Raw genomic sequence first — 23,185 nt, 5'->3', positions numbered from 1 at the left:
AAATTATTTTAGGTGAAAAGAAGACATTTGACAGTTTAGACAAGGGAATATAATTATCACACAGTGTTATTCTCTAGAAAAGACAGATTCATTTATTTCTCCTAACAAGAAGCAAAATGAATTCTATCAATAATAGCCCTTTAAAGTGCTTAATACTTTTCTATGCGTTTACAGAAATGTACAGTATCATGGCATTAAGTAAAATACCTTGCAATATCAGTGCTTAATAGATGGTAATCATTGATAGCATCACAGTAATATTTGTAAGGATGCAGACAGTTATTTTTAGCCCATAGAGGGGTGATGTTGTTCCTGCCAGTATCCGAGCAGCGCCGGTGCTTAACCTGACAGACCTGCACACTCATCCAACTTTTCCTGCGGGTCAACACTCTGTTTACAGTGTGTGTAGTGTTCATTAGTGCTGTGCTGGAGAGAGCTGTGTTTCAGTGATCCTCTGGGTTTTGAAGATGCATAGGGCTTTTTCAAGTAGAGAAGATGAGCTGTGGGTTACAGATTGGGATGTTTTAATTGTTACAGAGACTTTTTTCCCAAAGTTAATACTTTTTGGCTTTGCAAATAAGTGGGTTTTTATTTTGCAGATGAAAAAAAGGTCCCAAGCAGGACCAGCACATCTGTGCATCTCAGAGCTCAATCCAAACAATCAAACAATTGTCAAATATAAAACCCTCCAGAGGTTCCCAAACTTTTCAGATTTTCTTTCTTCTTTTAAAGACACAAAAATATTGTAAAGAAAGCTGAAACTCTGAAAACTTAATACAGTTGAAGTCTGACTTATTCACCCCCTCTGTTTATTTTAAGAACCTAGGCACAAAGTCTAAAGTGCATGAGGCAAGCATCACTGTAAGTGTATGTCCGATTCCTCTTTTGCACTTTTTGAGGATGGAAAAATGTGGTTTGCGTCGTGGCGCATGGGCTAACAGGGTTGTCTCTTGTTCTCTAATTAGTTATGAGTTTATTTTGAGCATAACCTGCATTAAACCAAATAGAGTGTTTCAGCTCCCCTTATCTTCAAGAGTCAGTTGCATCATGCCATGGTGCCTTTTCTATTTACATAGTGAATATTGTTGGTGTAAAAACTGAACACTACACTTATAGTAAGAGAACAGCTTCCTCCTTTTGGCCTCTTATCTTTTTTCTTTTTACTCTTTACTTTCGTGGATAAGGAAGGGGTGTTGTACACTCCGCGTCTTGTGCCTTGTTGTGTCGGGTGTATGATACGGCCCCAAAGTTTTACTAACTCATTTCTAACAATTGATTTATTTTATCTCTGCCATGATGACCGTACATAACATTTTACTAGATTTTTTTCTAGATACCAGTATTCAGTTTAAAGGGGATTTTAAAGGCTTAACTTGGTTAGGTAATAAAAATATTGTTGGTAATAAAATATTACTGATAATAATATAAATTCCTTTCTCCGTTAAACATCATGTGGGAAAAATAAAAATAATAATAATAATAATAAATATAGGAGGGTGAAAATTTTGGCTTTAACTGTATATGTTTTGTGCTTGACAGAAGAATGAAAATGATAAATGTTTGGAACATGGGTGAGTAAATGATGACGGAATTGCAATTTATTAGGTGAACTATTCTTTTAAGTTCACTGTAAATACATTAAGTACACACACTCTTTTGTAAATAAAGTGCAACCTTTAAATAATAGAAACACAGGCTCATTAAGTGCAAATGAGCAATGTACACATGCACTCAATGAAGGCCACAAAAGACCCTAAGGGACCGCTGTTTGTAAACAAAATACTTTTTATAGAAATATCCTGGTGGTGTTTTTGAATATTAAAAAGACATTGAAAACCTTCCTAACTCCAACACTGTCAAAGAGACGTCAGCGTGCGTGCATGTTTACACTGTAAAATGACCGTCTTCCCATATGAAATCCTACAATGCCATTCACAATAACAAACATGATGATAGAATAATTCATGCATATGTCCGTGCGCTAAACCCGAGTGTTATCGCACTGCGTCTGCCGTTCCCTAGAGTTCTCATTGTTTTGAGCTAACCGGTTTGCATTTCCCTAGACATATGTGGTTCTGGCATCTAAAAAGCTGGGAAAAGAGCTCCGTGTGTGTGTGTGCGTGCGCGCACATGTGTGTGTGCATGTGCGCAAGTGCGTGTGTGTGTGTGTGTGTTTGTACGCTCACGCATCATCGGTGAGACGAGCCCCTGGCGCTGTCACACCTCATCAAAAATCCCCAAACTTTCTCTGAGGAAGATAGCTAGGAAGATAGATAGATAAATAAATAAACCAATCTGCTCAGAGGAAGAAAAAACTATACGAGACGAGGCTGGATCTCCCTCCTGAGTCTTTCCGTACCGTTTCAAAGCTGTGTCAGTGCAGCTAGTGCCTGCGTGGGGGAACCAAACACTGCTTTTGTGCTGGATTCGGGTGGAGAAGACTCGCGTATGACCCGATGAGTCATTCAGATGTTGGGTTATTTTGTGTTTCAATTATAATAAGTTGGTAAGTAAAGCAGCTTCTTTAAATGACTGTCATTGGTGTTTTCAATGATTTCATTGGAGCAAGAAAAGTGTTTCGCTGGTTTTGGAAATGGTCTGTGAACTGCATCACTGTTGAAGAATTAATATCCCTGCTGTGATTTTTTTTTTATTTTTTTTTTCAAAGATTTTTTAACAGAGCAAGGAATTTTTCACAGTATTTACTAAATGTTTTTTTTTTTTCTTCTGAAAAAGTCTTATTTGTTTTATTTTGTCTAGAATAAAAGCAGTTTTTTATAAATAAAAAACAATTTAAGGTCAATATTATTATCCCCTTAGGAGATATTTTTTTGTGTAAAATGGCATGCCTAATAACCTTAAAGGTGCGGTAGGTGATCCGCCAAAATGCTAAGCGTTAGCATAATTGCTTTGAAAACACAGTCCCTCCCCTGCTGTCCAAAGCACGTCTACTGATATCACGAACGCGCACCCCAGTGACATCACCTGTTGAAGAAGTGCAGCAAGGAGGAGCATTATTGATGTGGTTAAAGGTGTCTTATGAAATAAAAAAAAAATAGTCACATCAATCTTTCGCCAGAAGATTGGCCGAACAACACTTCTGTGCATATAACCCATTTGTAAAACAACAAAATCTACATAAGCTTTGTGTAACTAAAATACTTTTAAAACGTAACACTACCTGGCTAAAAGAAATACTTCAGCCATGTTGTCGTCCTTCCTCCAGCGTGCAAAAGTAACTCCTTTCTTTTTACTGCTGTCGCTGTCTTGTGTGCATTTTCACATAATTGATCTGTCTGTGTGAACAGGAGTGCACAAATTCTACATTTTTTTTGACTGACAGTTTGGGCTCATCTCATTTTCGTCCACTGTTTGTCCAGGCTGGGCCATGGGGGCAGCAGTCTTAGGAGAGAACCCCATGCTTCCTACTCCCTAGACACTTCCTACAGCACCTCCAAGGGGATCCCGAGGTGTTCCAAGGCCAGCCAAGAGACATAGTCCCTCCAGCATGTGCTGGGTTTTCCCAGAGGCCTCTTCCTGGTAGGACATGCCTGGAACACCTCCCTAGGTACAGTAGGCATCAAGTAGGCTTTCCAAAAAAGATGCTGAGCCACCTTAGCTGACTTCTCTCGTTGTGGAGGAGCCCTATCTATAAGGATGTTGCCTGCCACCCTGTGAAGAAAACTAATTTCCTTTTCTTGTATCTCAGAACTTGTCCTTTCATTCATGACCCAAGGCTCATGACCATAGGTGAGAGTAGGAATGTAGATTGACCGGTAGCTTTGAAAGCTTTGCCTTTTGGCTCAGCTCCTTCTTTATGACAGCGGACTGGTACATTGACCTCATTACTGCCGCCGCTGCACCAATCTCTCTGTCAATTTTCTTAGTCCTTTACTCATGAACAAAAAGTAGTCGTTACCTCTACTTGGGATAACAACTTTCCTCCAACCATGAGATGGCAAAACACCTTTTTCTGCTGGATCACCATGGCCTCGAACTTGGAGGTGCTAATTCTCATCCTAGCAGCATCATACTCTGCAGCAAATGTTTAAAAGTCTATGTTTGATGAAGCCAAGAGAACAGTATCGTCTGCGAATAACAGAGATGAAATCCTGTGGTCATCGAACGGGACCCTCTCCAGCCCAAGTCTGCACTTTTGAAATTCTCTCTGTAAAAATTATTGATTTAATTGGTGGCGAAGAGCAGCCTTGCCAGAGGTCAACATACACTGAAAACAAGTCTGACTTATTGCCGACAATGTGAACCAAACTCTTACTCTGTTCATACAGGAATGGGAGAGCCCTTAAAAGAGCACCACTGACCTTATACTTCCAGAGCACACTCCACAGAATGCCATAAGGGGAAATGGTTGTATGCCTTCTCCAACAGTGTGTGTTCCTTGAACAGTAAGAATGATTAATAAACACATATAAAACTTGCTTTGGCGCATTTTGCACTCACACACAAGCATAACGCGCCAAAGCCTAAGTGAACCTCGCTTTGGCACACCTCTTCCAATTGGGCCAGGGCCGGCCAAATGAACCGTGTCTAAACCCGATTCAGAGCACTCACACTTCTCTAACGATCCAGGAAATTACCCTGGGCACAGTTTGGATAGCATAGTGCGAGTATGCCCTTAATCTGACCTGTCACCTAAGACCTTTTTGCCTTGAGAGACCCTACCAGGGCCATTAACCCCCGACAACGAAGCTCTTAGGATCACTTAGGCACTCAAACCTCTCCACCATGATAAGGTCGCGGTTCATGGAGGAGACGGTTTGGGCTCCTTATGAGAATTATGGGAATTACAGGCCTGACCAATTTTATTGGATGAACTTTTTTTTATCTCATGCCCTACTCAGAAAATAAAAATACATATTTACATTATTTAATTTAATCATTACTATCGGAATGTGAAAAGACTCAACCAGCACAACAAAAAAGGGTTTTGAAGACATTTTATTATTTATAACATTTTACATTTTATAACAATATTATTTTTTTTTATTGTCTACAGAACAAACCATTGTTCGACAGTGATTTGCCTGATTACTCGAACTTGCCTAATTACCCTTTTCAAGTCTTTCAGTGGTACTTTAAGCTAGTATACTAGTATCTTAAAGCATTTCTAGTAAAATATTATTTACTGTCATCATGGCAAAAAATAAAACAGTTCAGTTATTACAACTATTGTGTTTAGAAATGTTGAAAAAATATTCTTGGCGAAAGTTGTGGAAAAATATATAGGAGGTCTAACAATTCTAACTTCAACTGTATTTGGTGTAGTTGTGTTCAGTAATGTGTAAATTTCAATGTGTGTGTGAAATTTGGTAAGCTTTTCGCTTATAGTTGTTTCTCGTTAATGAAAAAAAACAAACAAAAAAAAAACAGATGTTTGTAAATGATGTAAAGCCGTTGTTCTCTGTGTGGGCATTTCCAGTTCACAGTTGCCATCGGGTCTAAAAAAATTCAGTAGCAGCAGCAGAATTTGTAATTTTCGGCTCCCACGTGCTTATTTGGAAAGTTAAAAGTGGCTAAAGTAAAAGTGTGCTGTAGGTAACGATTTAAAGGTTTAAGCTTCTTATAAGATTTAAGCTGCTTTAAAAGAATAGTTGATCCTGTTGAATTAATATGATGTCATTGTTTCCTCACCCCGCTCATGCTATAAAAATATGTGCTAGCTTTATTTTGGAAAAATATCATTAGATATGCGTTTATTTATTAATTTTTTTAATGTGATTTTAAAAGGTTATATATACATTTACATATATATATATATATATATATATATATATATATATATATATATATATATATATATATATATATATATATATATATATATATATATATATATGGTATTGTTGCAACTGACATTACAATGTATTGTTATTTGTTGTAATTAAATAAATTAATTGCTGCATGAAGTCTTTGTGTGATAAAGTCTTTTTTTCTGTGGAGCTAAAGTTTCTTCTGGCTGTTGTGTTTAAGAAAAGTCTCTCCTAACAGTTATGCTTTCTTTCTGTCTTATACACAGGTTATAACAGCATTCAGCTGATGGCCATCATGGAGCATGCCTATTATGCTAGCTTCGGTTACCAGGTCACGAGTTTTTTTGCAGCATCAAGGTAAACAGCTAAAAACTAGAAAGTCTTTAAATCCATTTTTAGTTTTACTCTTGTCATGGTCTAAAATTCATTAGATAATCCTTTTGCTTGTTACAATACTATGATATGGTAGGTTGATACAAAAAAACTACTAACAACCGGATATTTTAGGAAAGATGAAATATGTAGCAGAAGGTTATATGTAAAGAGCTAAATATGCGAGACACTAAAAATGGAGCTGGAATACAGGAATATTTCTGGAAAAACTAAACAAAAAAAAAACAGGATAACCGACATACATGACCTATGAGGCATTTTAAGCTTATCTTCACAGACACAATGTGGCTTTTGTAGAATTGCGCATCTTTTAAAGCCTCTCACTTATAAAAATGAGCTTCAAATGAAACTCTGAAGCTATAACTAAAACAAAAACTGTTCATATATACATTACTTTTCTTCCCCAGTCCACTGTCCTGTATCATAATAAAAGCGTCCTTTGAAATTATTTGGTTGTTGTTCTGCGAAAACTTGTTCTGGATTTTTCTTAAAACTAATTCTAATATTCTTAAAACACTGAAAAAGTAGTAAAAAAAACTTTGTTAATAAAACACAAAAAATTACTTTAAAAAACTGACATAAGATTGACATAACGCAAGCCCTTCTAATATGACCATTAACCACCAGTGAAAATATGGATACCAGCAAAATATTAGCATGCTAAGTGAGACTGTTCAGGTATCAGGCTTTTTTCACTGTATACACTACATTAAAAAAGTCTTGTTGCCTATCCAAGTTTTAGCAATAACAAATTCTAACTTCTAGTTAATCATTTGGTATCAGAAGGGATTTATATAAAAGGCAAAGGCCTCTCGATTACACCTATTTTACTAATATTAAAATTGATCATGCCTTGATTTTAAATTATTTAATTAGGAGTAAGGTCTGACTTTGCTTGGCCACTTAACAGAAGTAGTGTACAGTATAAAATATAAAGTCATGGTGCACGGGAAAAACAATGAATATTGTGTATGACAATGAGCTTAGAGGATTGCATTCATACATCTCTGCAATGACTCGAATAACTTATTAATAAAGTCATCTGGAATGGCAAAGAAAATGTATTGCAGGACTCCCAGAGTTCATCAAGATTCTTTGGATTCATCTTTAATGCCTCCTCCTTCATCTTACCCCAGATATGCTCAATAATGTTCATGTATGGTGACTGGGCTGGCCAGTCCTGGAGCAACTTGACCTACTTTGTTTTCAGGAACTTTGATGTGGAGACTGAAGTATGAGAAGAATGAAAAGGAGCGCTTGTGATGCAATGGGCAGCACAAATGTCTCTATTCCTCAGGCTGTTGATGTTGTCATACACTTTGCAGATCTCCCCCATATCGAATGTAACCCTAAACCATGACACTTTTCCTGATGATAAACTAGAAGTCAAGTTATTATTTGATGCTCTTACGACAGGGATCTGCATAAACACTTTTGTCAGGTCGTGTAGTGTGGACAAAGACCATTTTACTGAAATGCAGCAATCGTTTTATTCCTAAACATCATTTAAAAACAAAACGTGCTAGTGTAAATACAGCCTAAGTAGTACAAAAAACAACCAAACAACACAATGTGCAAGCTGCTTATACTGTTAAATAAGCGAACAGTTGTAATAATATGGTAACACTTTAAGGATAAGTCATGAAACCTTTAAAATGATAACATGACACAACATGTATTTGTGTCATTCACTCAGTTATGCCATTATAAATGCAGTGATAACTTTGTTTGAGACGTCTTCATGACAGCTTGACCTAAATACTTCATAACCCTGGGGTGTCAAACTCCATTCCTGGAAGGCCACATATCTGCACAATTTAGTTCCAACCCTAATTAAACACACCTGATCAAACTAATTGAGTCCTCCAGGCTTGTTTGAAACCTCAACATAAGTGTGTTGAAGCGGAGTTGGAACTAAACTGTGTAGGGCAGTGGCTCTAGAGGAACTGAGTTTGACACGCCTGTCATTATCTGTCTGTCAATGTCATGACAACTTGATATTATCAAGACAACATATGTTGTCATAAATCTGTCATAAGCATGATTGTCATGAGGCTATTATAATTTTAAATAATTTTATAGCAGCATCAGTATCAGTATTTATTCTTGACCTCAACTTCAATGGCACTGTACACATTGAATTAAAATGATTCATTATTTTAATTATTAATTAATTTGTTCATTATTAAAATGTTCATTATTGACACTGTTATGGACATTTTTTTACACTTACAGTATTTATGACAGATGATTAACACTTTTAATGAGACATTTGAATTGCATTTAGTTGTTCTACAAAAGAAAAAATCTTCAGAAAAATCTACACTACAATTATAATGGCCTCATGACAATCATGTTTATAACAGATTTATGACAAGTAACGTTGTCTTTGTATAGCCTCATGACAATCATGTTTATGACAGATAACGTTGTCTTTGTATAGCGTCATGACAATCATGTTTATGACAGGTTTATGACAAGTAACGTCTTTGTAATGGCCTCATGACAATCATGTTTATGACAGATTTATGACAAGTTACGATTTCTTTGTATTGGCCTCATGACAATCATGTTTATGTCAGGTTTATGACAAGTAACGTCTTTGTAATGGCCTGATAACAATCATGTTTATGACAGATTTATGACAAGTTACGATTTCTTTGTAATGGCCTCATGACAATCACGTTTATGACAGGTTTATGATGTTTAGTTACGTTGTCTCTTGTAATGACTTTATTATATTTATGTTTATCACAGATTTATGACAAGTTACGTTGTGTTTGTAATGTCGTTGTCATAATAAGAAACTGATATGTTACAATGTATTTGTCAGGTTGTCATGACAAAGATATTTCAAACAATGTAATCTGTGCATTTAAAATGACACAGCTGAGCTAACGACACGTGTTGAGTTCAGACTGCATGATTTTAGCCTCAATTTTGACTCTCCAACAGGTTTTGAGAAATTGCTGACAAATGCCTGAAATCACAGGCAAATCGGTGCTTGTAACAAGTAACAATCACACAGTGTGAACCATCAAAAAGGTGATTTCAGAGAATGATGATCCGCAGACACCCATCAGATATTTAGCATGCTAATTATCCGGACATGTTGGTGATTCAAGAATAATGCCATGTGAAATGTTCTATTTGAAAATAATATTGGCCTTTACCTACAGCCAATGAGAGAGCAGCATCCACTAGTATGGGTATCTGCAGGTCAGTGGGAGGTGGGGAGAGAAGGGCTTCTTTTTTGATCTGTTTGGACCCAAGAAATGTAGACTTTTAGAACTACTGGAAACTTGGCCAGAGAACCCATACATGTCATCTGAGCAATAACACAACTGGGTCGAAAAAGAAAAAAGTTGAGGAGAAACTGTTAATTCTGTTCAAAACCCAGGTGAGCAAAATAAGTACATTTTCTACCCAAATAAAGGCTTCTTTCTTATTATGTAGTTAATAAAAATATATATACTGCGTGACCATGTTTTCATGTCACTTCTCACGTGTGTTTGGTTGTAATACACACTTTGTGGGCCGAGACAAAGATGTCAACAATTCTTTCTATTGTAAAGTCATGCAGTGTGAAATCCCCTGTCGCCGATCTATCCTACAGTTTAAGCACACTAGCGACAGAATGCTGCCTTCGATAGTGATAGTGTGAAAACATCTGTGATGACTACTTTGAATATCATGTAGTTTAAACTTGGCATTAATGACAGTTGTCATAAGCTTGCACACACTCTCACTTATATTCATGATGTGTCATGTCTTCATTATAAAGGCATCATGGCAGTCTTATGAACACCTTAAGTAAGGTATTGCCAATAATAGTTGCAAATAACATCTTCGTTGCTTACAGGTTGCTAATTTAAAAGGTGGCCTGTTGATTTCTTCATATATTCAGGCATGTTTTCCATCCTCATATGCCCCAGATTTCAATCTACAACTCATCCATTGGAACCTAAATCTCCAAATTGGCACTAGGTACCCAATCCTAGTTGACCCTGATTAAAAAAGGCACTATCTAGGGATCCCAAAATGGTGCAATTCACTCATGTTTATCTTCTAAACGTATAAATGAGATAAGTGTAACATCCCTCAGTAAAAGCTGCAGGCACACAAGCATGCCATGAAGACTCTCTCAAGCAACTGTGGCCCCAAATCACAGAAAGCCTCCTCTGACGGGGCCGATAATCTCCCTGTAAACACATTTGCAGTTAATCCTGTGGAGAGGTAGAGACCTCAGATAAAGGAAGACAGGCAGGAATTCTTTATTTATGTGCTTTTATTCTGTCGGCTAGCGCTGGAGACAGCCTATAGCACCAGTATAATGTATACAGAGTAATTTCACCCATGATTGATCTCCCTGAGCCGTTTAAAAAGTGCAAGGTCTGGGTGTTGTTGTCACCCCGCGTCACGTTTGCCAGGGGGGAAAGCGATATGATGATAGCTGGAGGACAGATGAAGCTTCGCGGAGCAATTACATGAAGGAGGTACGTGAGGAAGCGCTGATGGAAGCGGGCCGCTTTCGCCCGTTTGTTCTGCGAGGAGTGATGCGTCATCCCGAATGGAGGACTTGACCTCTGTTCGGTGGCCATGACGGTGTAAACGATATGAGATTGATTTTTATTTACTGCCATATTTGTTTGTTTTTACACGCCAAATTGGCCGACGCGCTTGATGGATTCTCTGATGTGTTGGATATCTTCTGCTGGTGTGCTAAAAACACAGCCATTGTGGAGAGAATAGGCTTTCTGAGATGTACTGTGGTTGACTATCTGAGGTTATATGCAGATGGATGAAATCTCCAGTGGAGTGTTAACGAATGTTATGGGGAGATCATTTAAGAGGGGACTATAATTGCACTGTTTGTCTAAACATCAACAACACATTTTTATTTTCCCTATGCACTTTATTATTATTATTTTTTATGTAAATGCATTTTATGGATATGTTTAACTGTTACTCTCACATCTCACAGCATCATGCACGTGAACACCATGTTTTTTAGACATCCTGCCAAGTTGAAAGGTCTTCAACTTACTCAATCTGCACATTCAACACTGTCAGGTCCTTAAGCAGTGGATCAATCAGAAGAGCTCAGATTGGGGGCAACCATTGCGAACTTCTATTCATAGTACAAAGTTGGCATGACAACTGTATTATTAAACATTATATCTTGCCGGACGAGACACTTATTGTTGCTTTGTCCATATATTTTAGTTATATGAATCTTCAAGTGCTTATCATAACATATTGTATTTCTATTTCTAATGGGTCTGTTATTATCATTGTTGCATCACATTCATAATGCCGCATCACGTTCATAATAGTGCGTCAAGTGGACCTCATGCTGTGGTGCGCTATAGGCCTGTCATGATATTTATTTTTTGTTGTACGATATATTGCACCAAAATATATTGAACTAAATGATATTATTGTCATTTTTAAGACTATTTTATGCCACTCAATATATTATGCCAGCATGACAATATAATAGCATTTGAGTTGTCAGAGACCCGCAAGAAAAACACTATAGTTATTTATAGTAAATAGTGTTTTTTTAACCACTACCTCTAATAGAGATAGAGATGTTGCACAAACTGCTAAAACGTCTTGTAAAAAAAGTTTTGTAGTCAATCCGAGTTGTAAGAGCAACAAATAATAACTTGACTCTTTGTTGATCATTTGGATGAGTGGCAGAAGGTAAATTTTTTCTGTTAAACTGCATCCCAATCATAACAAATACTGCACAGAACCTATTTGAACCTCTATGGAGCCAAGAATCTGAGAGAAATCTGTCAAGTTTGGCGAAGGGAAAACCATGGTTTGGGGTTACGTTCAGTATGGGGGTGTGCAAGAGATCTGCAGAGTGGATGACAGCATCAACATCCTGAGGTATCAAGACACTTGTATTGCCCATTACATTACAAACCACAGGAGAAGGCAAATTCTTCAGCAGGATAGCACGCCTACTCATACTTCAGCCTCCACATCAAAGTTCCTGATAGCAAAGAAGGTCAAGGTGCTCCAGGGTTGGCCTGCACAGTCACCAGAGGAGGAGGAGGCATTAAAGATGAATCCAAAGAATCTTGATGAACTCTGGGAGTCATGCAAGAGTGCTTCCTTTGCCATTCCAGATGACTTTATTAATAAGTTATTTGAGTCACTGCAGAGATGTAGGGATGCAGTCCTCCAAGCTCATGGGAGTCATACACAATATTCATTGTTTTTCCACTGCACCATGACTTTATTTTCTATACTGTACATAATTCCTGTTAATTGACAAGATTTTTGTTTAAGCAAACTCAGACCTTACTGTCCTAATTGAATCATTAAAAATCAAGGGATAAATATATATATATATTCTGATGCTCATCATAGCTTTTATTTCATTGAAATCTTCTGACATCACCATTATTCCATCAGAGGCAAGATTTGGCTGCAGTGGCAATTAAATTTCCTGTGATATGCTTTTCAAATGTGAATTTTTTTCATTTTAAATTTGACAATCTCAACTGAAACATGAAGACCGGTTGAGATCTATAGTAGACTTTATTAAAAAGAATAAATAAATAAAGCTAGTAGCGCATAGCCATAAGCAAAGGAGGAGCATCTTGAAGGGGCAGTGCATGTCAGATACTATAGAACATTTGATTAGTTGGAACTTTGATGAAAACTGAAGTATGAGGTGATGTCAGAATTTTTTCTATCTTTTAAATGTGAATTGTGTCATTATTTTTCGAGCACACTCGCTTATAGATATCCTTAATATAAACATACTGATAATAGCATCTAAAAAAGGGAATTTCACAGACCCTTTGATCGGCTGTTTGTGAGCATGCCAATCCTGTGATCCAAAACAACAACTGTAGCCTAGAGTTATAGGAATCTTGTAGGATTTCACTCAGTTCACTCAGTTCACTCAGAAGTTCACTCAGACTACCAACTGGTGGGGGAAATTGCACAGTGTGAGGCATGCTTTAGACAGTGGCGTACACATATTTAGAGTTTGTGGGAGGAGAAATTTTTATTTTATTTACATTTTTTGTTACTTTACTTTTTTACTTTATTTTACTTGATATTAATTTATTTTGTGGGAGGAGAAATTTTTATTTTATTTTACTTTTACTTTACTTTTTGCTTATTTTGACTTTTACTTTATTTTATTTTATTTTTATTTTATTTTACTTTACTCAATTTGAATTTATTTTACTTTATATACTTAATCATTTATTCATTCATTTTATTTTAGGTTTATTCTCTTCATTATCCTGGGGTTGCCACAACGGAATGAACCGCCAACTTATCCAGTTTATATTGCATGCAGCGGATGCCCTTCCAGCTGCAACTCATTACTGGGAAACATCCATACACACTTAAGGCTGATTTATACTTCTGCGTCAAACGCCGGCGTTTGCTACGGTGCTGACTCATAGCCCTTCGCTGTGGCCGTCACCGTCACTGACGTGCACCTCTCAAAAAATGTAACTACACGTCGCAACAACGCGTAGCGTAAGCTCTGTGATTGGTCGGCTTGGTAGCGCTGACGAGTCTGGGCGGGACCGAGAGCCGCGCGAATGGCGCAAGCGATTGTTTACAAGTGTGGAGTCCTGTGAAGGAGCTCCGGATGGAAAGTTTTGTTTTGTGTTTACCTCATAGTTAAAGTTGTTGCACGTCCGCCGGTTCCTGCCTCAAAATGAGCAAGTTTGAGCCACTTGTACATCCCGGAAGTGTTCAGGAAAAGCAAAAAAGAAGCGAAGAAACTCGACACAGAGAAACATTTACACCTCACTGCCAACTAGCATTTTAAAAGTGTTAATGCAGACCGACAGAGACAGTGCGCAGAAGTATAAATGCACAGCCACGCACGTTGCATGCGCCGTGGGTTACGCCGGTCACCTGACGCAGAAGTATAAATCAGGCTTTATACACACACATATACATTATGGACAATTTCTGCTTATCCAATTCACCTTTAGCGCATGTGCTTTAGCACACCTATAGCACCCATAGGAAACCCACACAAACACAGGGAGAACATGCAAACTCCACACAGAAACGACAACTTCCCGAGGTGAGGCTTGAACCAGTGGCCTTCTTTTCTTTTCTTTTTCTTTTCTTTTTTCTTTTTCTTTTCTTTCATTAGTCAGGGACATTGCACATGAGCAGAGATCTTAGGTTGTGCCAAATAAGTGTGTATATGGAAATATTTTATCTTCGTTTGCTGAAATGAAAGCTACATCGAGAAGCCCCGCTCTATTCAGAAAACCCACCAGTGCATCGTGTGCTTTGCAAATCTGAAAGTCATTTTTGAAAGAATTGCCTTTAAAGGCCAAACTGCTGCAGGAGTTGAGGTTAACCCCGGAATAAGACAGGCAGTCTCTGATTTCTGCATCCGTTTGCTCTTCTTTCCAGCCGTTACGGGACCCCGGAGGAGCTGAAGGAGCTGATTGACGTGGCTCATTCTCTCGGCATCATCGTCCTGCTTGATGTGGTGCACAGCCACGCGTCCAAAAACACAGAGGACGGCCTGAACCTGTTTGACGGCTCCGACTCCTGCTTCTTCCACAGCGGGCCCCGTGGAGAACACAGCCTGTGGGACAGCAGACTCTTCAACTACTCCAGGTAAGACCAGCATTTCTTTTACATCTTTTTTTCCCTGAGTTACACATCTCTCTCATCGTACAACACCTTTCTTACAAGGCAAACACAACACTTTTCTTACAACAGAGCACAAGCTCTGGTATGGGACTGAGGCGCTGTTTCAAATCCTATAGGAGCAACACAGAAATGCTTTCTGTTCCAATATTTATTCTGCCTTCTATGATACGTTCAAAAGTAAATCATTGATGTACTTTAATAAAATGATAACATGCTTTTCCATACGTGTACAGTTTTGAAGTCAGAACTATTAGCCCCCCGTGTATTTTTCCCCCAATTTCTGTTTAACGGAAATAACACATTTCTGAACATAATACTTTTAATAACCAATTTCTTATAACTGATTTCTTTTATCTTTGCATTAATGACATATAATAACATATGCATAATGTTATTAGATACTTTTAAGACACTAGTATTCAGCTTAAATTGTGATTCAAAGGATTAACTGGGCAATTAGGCAAGTCATTGTACTGTATAATTATGGTTTGTTCTGTAGACAAAAAAAAAAATATATATATATATATATATATATATATATATATATATATATATATATACACACACATTTACACACACACACACAGTTGAAGTCAGAATTATTGAAGTCAGAATTATTAGCCCCACTTTGATTTTTCTTTTTTTTCTTTTTAAATATTTCCCAAATTATTTTAAACATTTTATTATTATTTTTAATATTATTTTTACAATTTTATTATTACTATTATTATTGAAAATGTATTTTTATTATATTTTTAATTATGAACGACTTTGTTCTCCTTTTTTTTCTCACTGTTTACTGCTTTTTGACTTTTTTATGAGTATAACTTTAAGTATACAGATAAAAGCATTTAATGAATGCATTAAACCATGCATTTTTTTTAAATATGTAGTTTAAAGTTTAGCTTTAACATGACAGCTATTTTTATTTTTAATATCTTGCATATGCTTAAGGCATTTTATTTGCTCCAAATATGTTTATTTTAATAGGAAACTCTTGAGTTTACTGTCTTGGAACCCTACGAGTGTGTATGTGTGTGTGTTCTTGAGCTGTGCTCACGGATCATATCTTTGTAATTAATAATGTGGCATGGAATTATGCTTCCATAATTAGTTCACCTCATCAGCACTTTTGTTTGGCCATAATCAAGCATTAACATGTCCTTATCTCGCGCAACGGAATATTCATGTAAAATTCTTAAAGCGTTTAAAGATGCTTTCCGTTTATGAATAATCATTATGGTATTTGCCCATTTAGGCTCATTCAACTCTGAAAACAAAGAGGCGATGAGAAAGAGCTAAGAGGCTTAGAAACGTGGAACCCACAGTAGACCAAGTTGAAGAAAAGTTCTGTCAGTATTTACTCTCCAGGCTCATGTGGCTGTCTTCAGTCAGACAAAAAACTGAGATATTTATGCTGCTTAAGGTGGATGGAAAATAAATTGATAACCATTAACAACCTTAAACTGAAGACATTTTCGTCTCCTATACTCCTGAAAACAAGCATCACATATTGATTATCACATAATCATTTTAATTAAATTTTAGCAATAATGAAACAAAATAATGATGAATTAATAATGTTAGCATTTAGAAATAATTATAAAAACTATAGTACAAAATGTCAAGTGGTTAGTAATCAGTGTAAAACCTACTGTAGCAGTAGGATTTCCCATGATGCCCTACGAGAGAATTCATGAACGAGAGTGAGGTGACGCAACTGATGCAGGTAGGTCACATAACCATGACAAAATAGCGGATGTAGTACAGTCGAATTCCATTCACACTTTTCACAATCATACTGTATAGAACATACTTTTCTAACGGCCCAGTAGTACGTTTAAATTTAAATGCAGTACCTTCTGAGTAGTAGGCGGTTTCGGATGGAGCATATTTCATTTATTCAGTCTGGAAGACTCTCAAACCATGCGCCCGTGATCGAAAGACGACCTTCGGTGGACAGTAGCAGACTCCGAAATGAGACACAGATTCAGAGTTCCACATTAGGTAGTTATTAATTAGCAAATATCATCAATATTACGAATGTAAACATTAGGTGAGCATGTTACATTGTGACCATGTGTCCTAACAACATGCTATGTGGCGAGATTTGCAGTGATAAGCTATATGGCTGTTTGCACCAGACTAAACACGACAGGAATTTAAATACAGCCATTCAGAAGTACAGAACACTCACAAAATGATTAGGTGTATAATCGAATTATTACATCTAAAACTTCTTTAACATTATTAAATGTACATGCTGAATCACTGATAGTGGTTATTATTATTTTATTTTCAAGATCTGAGGTGAACTGTCTGCTGGTGCTTTCAGTAGTATAGCAATAAATGCCATGTAAAATGTCATTTATTGGCATATAGTCTCACTTAAGGTCATCAGTCTGGCAACCTGCGCTTGCATTTGTTTTGATCCAGTAATGCAGTACCTAGTTCAACCACTGGGTGATCAACTTGCATACTGCACCCTTAACATCTTTTTAGAGAGGTGCATGCTGAAAGTATGTGTTATTTGCTTCATTATTTTTTACATGGGTACACATACATGGGTACACATAGCAGAAAAAAAAACAATCAATAACGATAACAATTTTGATGAAAATAATAAAAAAGTTATATTATATATATATATATAATAAAATAGAAAATAAAATAAACAGTATACATGTTAAACAATAAAATAGAGGCATATATATTTATATAAAACATAATACAGATGTGTTCACTATTTAACTCGTAGTTTGTGGCATTTATAATATATAAAAATATAATTATAAATAATGCATATAGTAATAGTAAAATTATTATTAATAATAATGATAATAATAATAATATAATGATAGTAATAATAATAATAATAATAATAGAATTTTAAGTGAATTGAATCGATGTTATGCTCTCACGCTCTCTCTCTCTTAAATACTATTTTATGAAAATCAAAACTATTTTAAATGTCAATAATATTTTAATATTTATGTATCGTTTATTGGTCGCTAATGTGTGTCTTTTTATTCTAGTCTGCCATTTCCAGAAAAGAAAAATAATAATCTGATCTATAAAGTACAAATAAAACCATTTTTGATTACCTGACGTTTCTTGGTGTTGTTCTCTTATTTAAATAATAAATGATAGAACTAAGCAAATTAATAATTAATATATATTTTATATACTGACAACAGTGGCATAATACAGTGAAATAAAATGCTCTTTAGTCGTATTAAAATACTATTCATGTGTGTGGGTAAAATTTACACGCATGACGGTTTTAGGTACAGAGTGACCTTTTGGCGGTTCTAGTGTTAAAATTTATAAATGGAGCTAATTTCGCTACAACTGTCAATCCTGGGACCTTATATAGACAGTTATATGCTTTTTTAATTAATGTTCAATCAACTGAATTTACCGCAGGTGAACTACAATTAGGCTGCTTAAACATCTCAAGAATGATCGGTGGAAACAGAATGTACTTGAGCTCAATTTAGAGGCTGTGAATGCTTATCTATGAATACTTTTCTTTTTTTTAATACATTTGCAAAAATATCAAAAAATCTTTTTTCACATTATCATTAGGCGGTATTGTGTGTAGGGTTTTGAGGAAATAAATGAATTTAATCCACTTTGGAATAAGGCTGTAACAAAAAAAGTGAAAAAAGTAGAACACTGAATACTTTCCGGATGCACTTCAGTTCTCTTCACAACCACATGCGGTCCCACTTTATATTAAGTGTCCTTAACTACTCTGTACTTGCATCAAAAAATAAATACAATGTACTTACTGTGTTCATAATTTATTTGAGAACACTTGTGGTGCTCTTGATTTGGGATAGAGGTTGGGTTATGGATAGGTTTGGTGGTATGGGTAGGTTTAAGGGTGGGTTAAGGTGTAAGGGATGGTCAACAGTGTATTTACAAATGTAATTACAGAAGTTAATTACAGATGTAAATGCATGCAGGTATTTAATCAAGCAGAAGTACACAATAAATACATGCATTTACACAAGTACATTGTAACAAACTATTTATTCCTGTGTAAGTACATATTAGTTAAGGCCACTTAATATAAAGTGGGACCCCATATGCCAGCTAATATGTAAATTTTCTTTTTATTATTATTATTATTTCTTTTTCTCTTTTTTTTTTTTTTATTTAACCCATACTGAGCGAGTCTTTAAATTGGAACACCTACTGTACTGTATTTGCCTCTGGCTGAATTCCCATCGCACTGTCTTGGGCTGACAGCAATTACTTCAATCTTGTATATGAAACCTCTCTGCCAAAGCACAGTGTGAATTCTCCATCAATATGTCCTTCCTCATTGTTCAGCGCCTTTGTCTCTGCACCTCTGTTATGCTACCTACAATTCAACTAATCACTTTCAAAATGCAGTAATTGCCACAGCATTCTGTTTTTAATGGCACACTCAAAATAATAAATGCTGGCTATTTGAAAAAAAAATATTGCATATTTTTCCCACAAATTAAAAAGTGACATGGATGAAAGCTGGATTCCTTGGATCAGATTTTGCTTCTACAAAACAGCAGCATAACTAAATGATAGATGATATTCAGTTAAGTATTCACTATTTTAAGTATTACCACATATTATACTGTCTTGAAATATATACTAGGTCAATGTAAGATTCTGATGGTATGATAACCTTGGATAGAAATATTACAGTTTAATGATTTTTGTGATAACTGCTATAAAATGTTGTTTTTAATATTTGGCTACAAATAAAACAATTTTTCCCCTGTTGAACACCATGTATTTTATTTTAAGACGCATCTAAAATATTTTGGAGAAGTGAAAGTGTCAGGCTAAATAGTTAAAAATAAATTATTGACTTCTGCTGTCTTCATTAATTCAATATCTTTTCTTTTGCTTTTAATATATGAACTTATCTTTACGCTTAGCCAAAACACGTTAACTGACAGATTCAAAATAGCGTCATTAGATAGAGACAATATTAGGCTAATTTAAATTTTACAAAAAAAAAAGTTTAACAACTACAATGAAATGAGATATGAGGTAAATCATTGATGAACTGTCCAACATGTGCTGGTCTTACCTGGGGAGGTGTGCTCAAAGCATCTGCTGACTGCCTGGAGCTCAGACGTGTACATACGCTGCAGCGCATGCCAGAGTGTGTGTGTGTGGTCTTGTGATGTGTGTTTTCAGTAGTATAGGATGAAGACCTTTTCAGAAACCCTAGATGAAATGCCAGTGTGGATGTGGATCATTTTCATTCTAAAATGCTGTTTCAAAACTGAAGCATATTTGTGTAAACGGGGCCTAAAAGTCAAACTGCAGATTGGCTGTTTTATTTCAAATGCGGAACATATTGCACATAGCATGTCCTGCTGTTCAAAATAATTTAGGTGTATTCTCTTAGATGTCTAAAGATAAATCAACATATGGGCCCACATTTACAAAAAATAAAACAGCTTTGAGCATGACTCATCCGATCATATGTAGAGTTGAAAGTGTGTTTTGGGAATTTCCATCTCACTCTGAACTCTGCATGTTCAACATGCGCTAGATTAATAAGTTATGAGTGGCTTCCTCCTTGATATACTGTTCTTTTATGGATTTATAGTGCATTCGGATATTGATATTTATGTTTCACAAAATAGAAATCCAGATAAGCATGAAATTTTCTTTTTTCTTTCTCATACATCGGAGCAAAAGCTCTTGCAGAGGTGAAATGGATCTCAAGAGGCACACTTGACATCTGGTTGAGTGGAAAGTTCATTATGGGTTTGTTTCTGACAGCTTTTCATCTAGAGCATCTGCTTTGTTTTAATGGATAAATAACCTTTGTTCTTAAAAACTAACTTTAAAAGTTGCAGCAGACTGTAGGATTGTTTCCCAAAATTGAAGGTAGGTTCGATGTTGTTGAAGTCCATCTATTTGCCCATTGATGAAACTAACAGCATGGTCGAAGGTTAAATGCCTGTAAGCCTTCTGTAGTGTTTCTTAAAAGAATTATGCTATTTATTAGAATTTATTTATGTTTGTTTTCAACTTTATATTTAATGTGACTCCAATTTTAAATGATCATCACATTTAGACTGTAATTCTAATTGTAAGAACAGATCACATTCATCATTTAGAGCAGTGGTCACCAAACTTGTTCCTGGAGGGCCGGTGTCCTGCAGATTTTCGCTCCAACCCTAATCAAACACACCTGAACAAGCTAATCGAGTTTTTACTAGGTATACTTGAAACACCCAGGCAGGGGTGTTGAGGCAAGTTGGAGCTAAACCCTGCAGGGACACCGGCCCTCCAGGACCGAGATTGGTGACCCCTGATTTAGAGTTTTGATTTATATCTAATTCCATACTCTTCAGTTAAAAGTTTATTAGGGACCCAATGCAGCACAGAGTTGTCACATCCTGGGATTTGCATATGTTCTCACGAACAGGATCTCGGCATTCTGAAGTTAGTCAGAGGATGCAGGGTTAACTAGTCTGGTTGCCTCCTGCTCACTCGTACTAAAAGTGTAGGTAATTTAGTAATTTCCATACAACTTGCTAAATCAGCGATAACCAGAAATCAAATAGTCTCCTCACTGAAGTGCCTGCTGCTCCATATAGTGTTGTGCGATTCGTTTGGATATCATATAGACAGATCATAGTGGCACCAGCCTCCACATAATCTACTGGGTATAAAAGATTTCAGGAGAATTCAGAGTAAATCAAAACTTAACACGTTATTTTTTCAAATGAAAGTGTATCATGCCTATTACTGTCGAATCAAAGAATAAAAGCCAATCAGAAATGTACAACATCAATTACTATAAAGATAAATTCGAGAGTTAGAAATATGCTGCAGTAGATAAGTCAAAGACTAAGGCCCCGTTTACACTAGTGCTTTTTAAGTTTTAAAACAGCGTTTTAGAATGAAAACGATCCGCGTCCACACTAGTACTTCACCCAGCATTTCTGAACTGCTCTCCGTTCACACCAAAACACTGAAAGCGCACATCACGTGACCACACACACGCACTCTGGCAAGCGCTGCCGCCTATCTATCCAGATGAGAGCTGTGCTAGTCAGAGTGTTCATCAAGGATCTCCTGCTGGATCTAATCTCACTATATTTGCTAAACGTGATATTTAATTCATGTTGTTGTCTATTTCTAACGACATATTCCCCGGCTTTGGTCTTTTAAATCTATTAGGCTACTTGTTCTCAGGTAACGTGTTTTGGCTGATCACAGAGATAATTAATAATTCATCTAACCATATAAATTCTGTATATTGAGTAATTGCTTGCCTTTATTTCCTATAATGTAAAAACTTATTGTACGTTATGCTTTTAAAATGGCTATTATTGGTTATTAAAACTGATATTCAGCAAAAGAGAGGGTGTTTCGTATTTTCAATGAAAATGAAAAGTTATAGGCTTCGTTTTGTTATAAATATACATACAGTGAGGATGACGCTCATATATGCAGCACAACGCCTGAACATTTCTGCTGTTTAAGTTGTTAATATCAAAATGAAAATAGCAGTTCCTTCATGTTATTATTTTATTGTTAAGAAAGTGAAACAATGTACCCAGGATGATGTGAATAAGGTTATACAGTACACTGTTGCCTTAGAAAATTTACCCGACATGTTCTCGGGAGTCTGTTTTCCATATCAAACTTGTAAAGTCTGAACTTACAATGTACAATGCAATGTACAATGTACAATGTACAATGTACAATGTAAGAAACGCATTTGGCATATTGCAAAGAAAAATAGTGTAAATATGTAAATAAAAGGCTAAATTTAAATCTTTTCATCATAAACTTTAATTAAACCTTTTAAAGCTTGAAAATATTGTTTAAAAAATAGGCAAAAGGTGTCTTTATGGCCTTATAGAGTATGTGGTAGTTTTGCCAGTGCTATTGAAAAAGAAATTGTCATGAAAGGAAAAATCCACCATTCTTCCTTCGTTAGTGCAAATTCTTATACATGTAGCTTTGGGATTTAAGCCATTAAACCCTTCAAATAGGTTTACACTTAAAGTGATTTCATAATGAAAATCAGATTTTTTTTTTTAAGTAACTAACTAGTATTTTGTACTTTTACCTAATATTAGTATTATTTACTAAAACTTGTATTATTTTAGCAGTGTAATAGTATTTTTACTTGAGTACAAAAAAAAATTCACAAGCATTTCGTCAAGTTTTGTTGTATTAGTAATATATGATTAATAAATATTATTATTATTATTATTATTATTATTATTTATTTATTTATTTATTTATTTATTTATTTATTTATTTATTTATTTTGTATCAATTTGTATCAATGCAATTTTTTTATGGGTTGCTGAGAATACATT

At 35.8% G+C, this 23,185-nt stretch overlaps 1 protein-coding gene across 3 annotated transcripts in view; it reads left to right on the top strand.

Annotated features, from left to right (window-relative positions):
* gbe1b (glucan (1,4-alpha-), branching enzyme 1b) overlaps positions 1 to 23,185 on the top strand; it is a 251,310-nt gene that overhangs the window by 69,034 nt on the left and 159,091 nt on the right. For all 3 annotated transcript variants that reach the window (XR_015509028.1, XM_087283697.1, XM_087283698.1), the window contains exons 6-7: positions 6,038 to 6,128; positions 14,586 to 14,795. Coding sequence is in view for 2 of the 3 variants with exons in the window: in XM_087283697.1 (XP_087139823.1) it covers positions 6,038 to 6,128; positions 14,586 to 14,795 (301 nt within the window). In the remaining variant the exon portion in view is untranslated. The remainder of the gene's footprint in view (positions 1 to 6,037; positions 6,129 to 14,585; positions 14,796 to 23,185) is intronic.

Source organism: Danio rerio, chromosome 15, assembly GCF_052040795.2.
Source record: "Danio rerio strain M-AB ecotype USA chromosome 15, GRCz13ab, whole genome shotgun sequence".
Taxonomy (NCBI): domain Eukaryota; kingdom Metazoa; phylum Chordata; class Actinopteri; order Cypriniformes; family Danionidae; genus Danio; species Danio rerio.
This window is presented reverse-complemented; position numbering and strand designations above follow the sequence as displayed.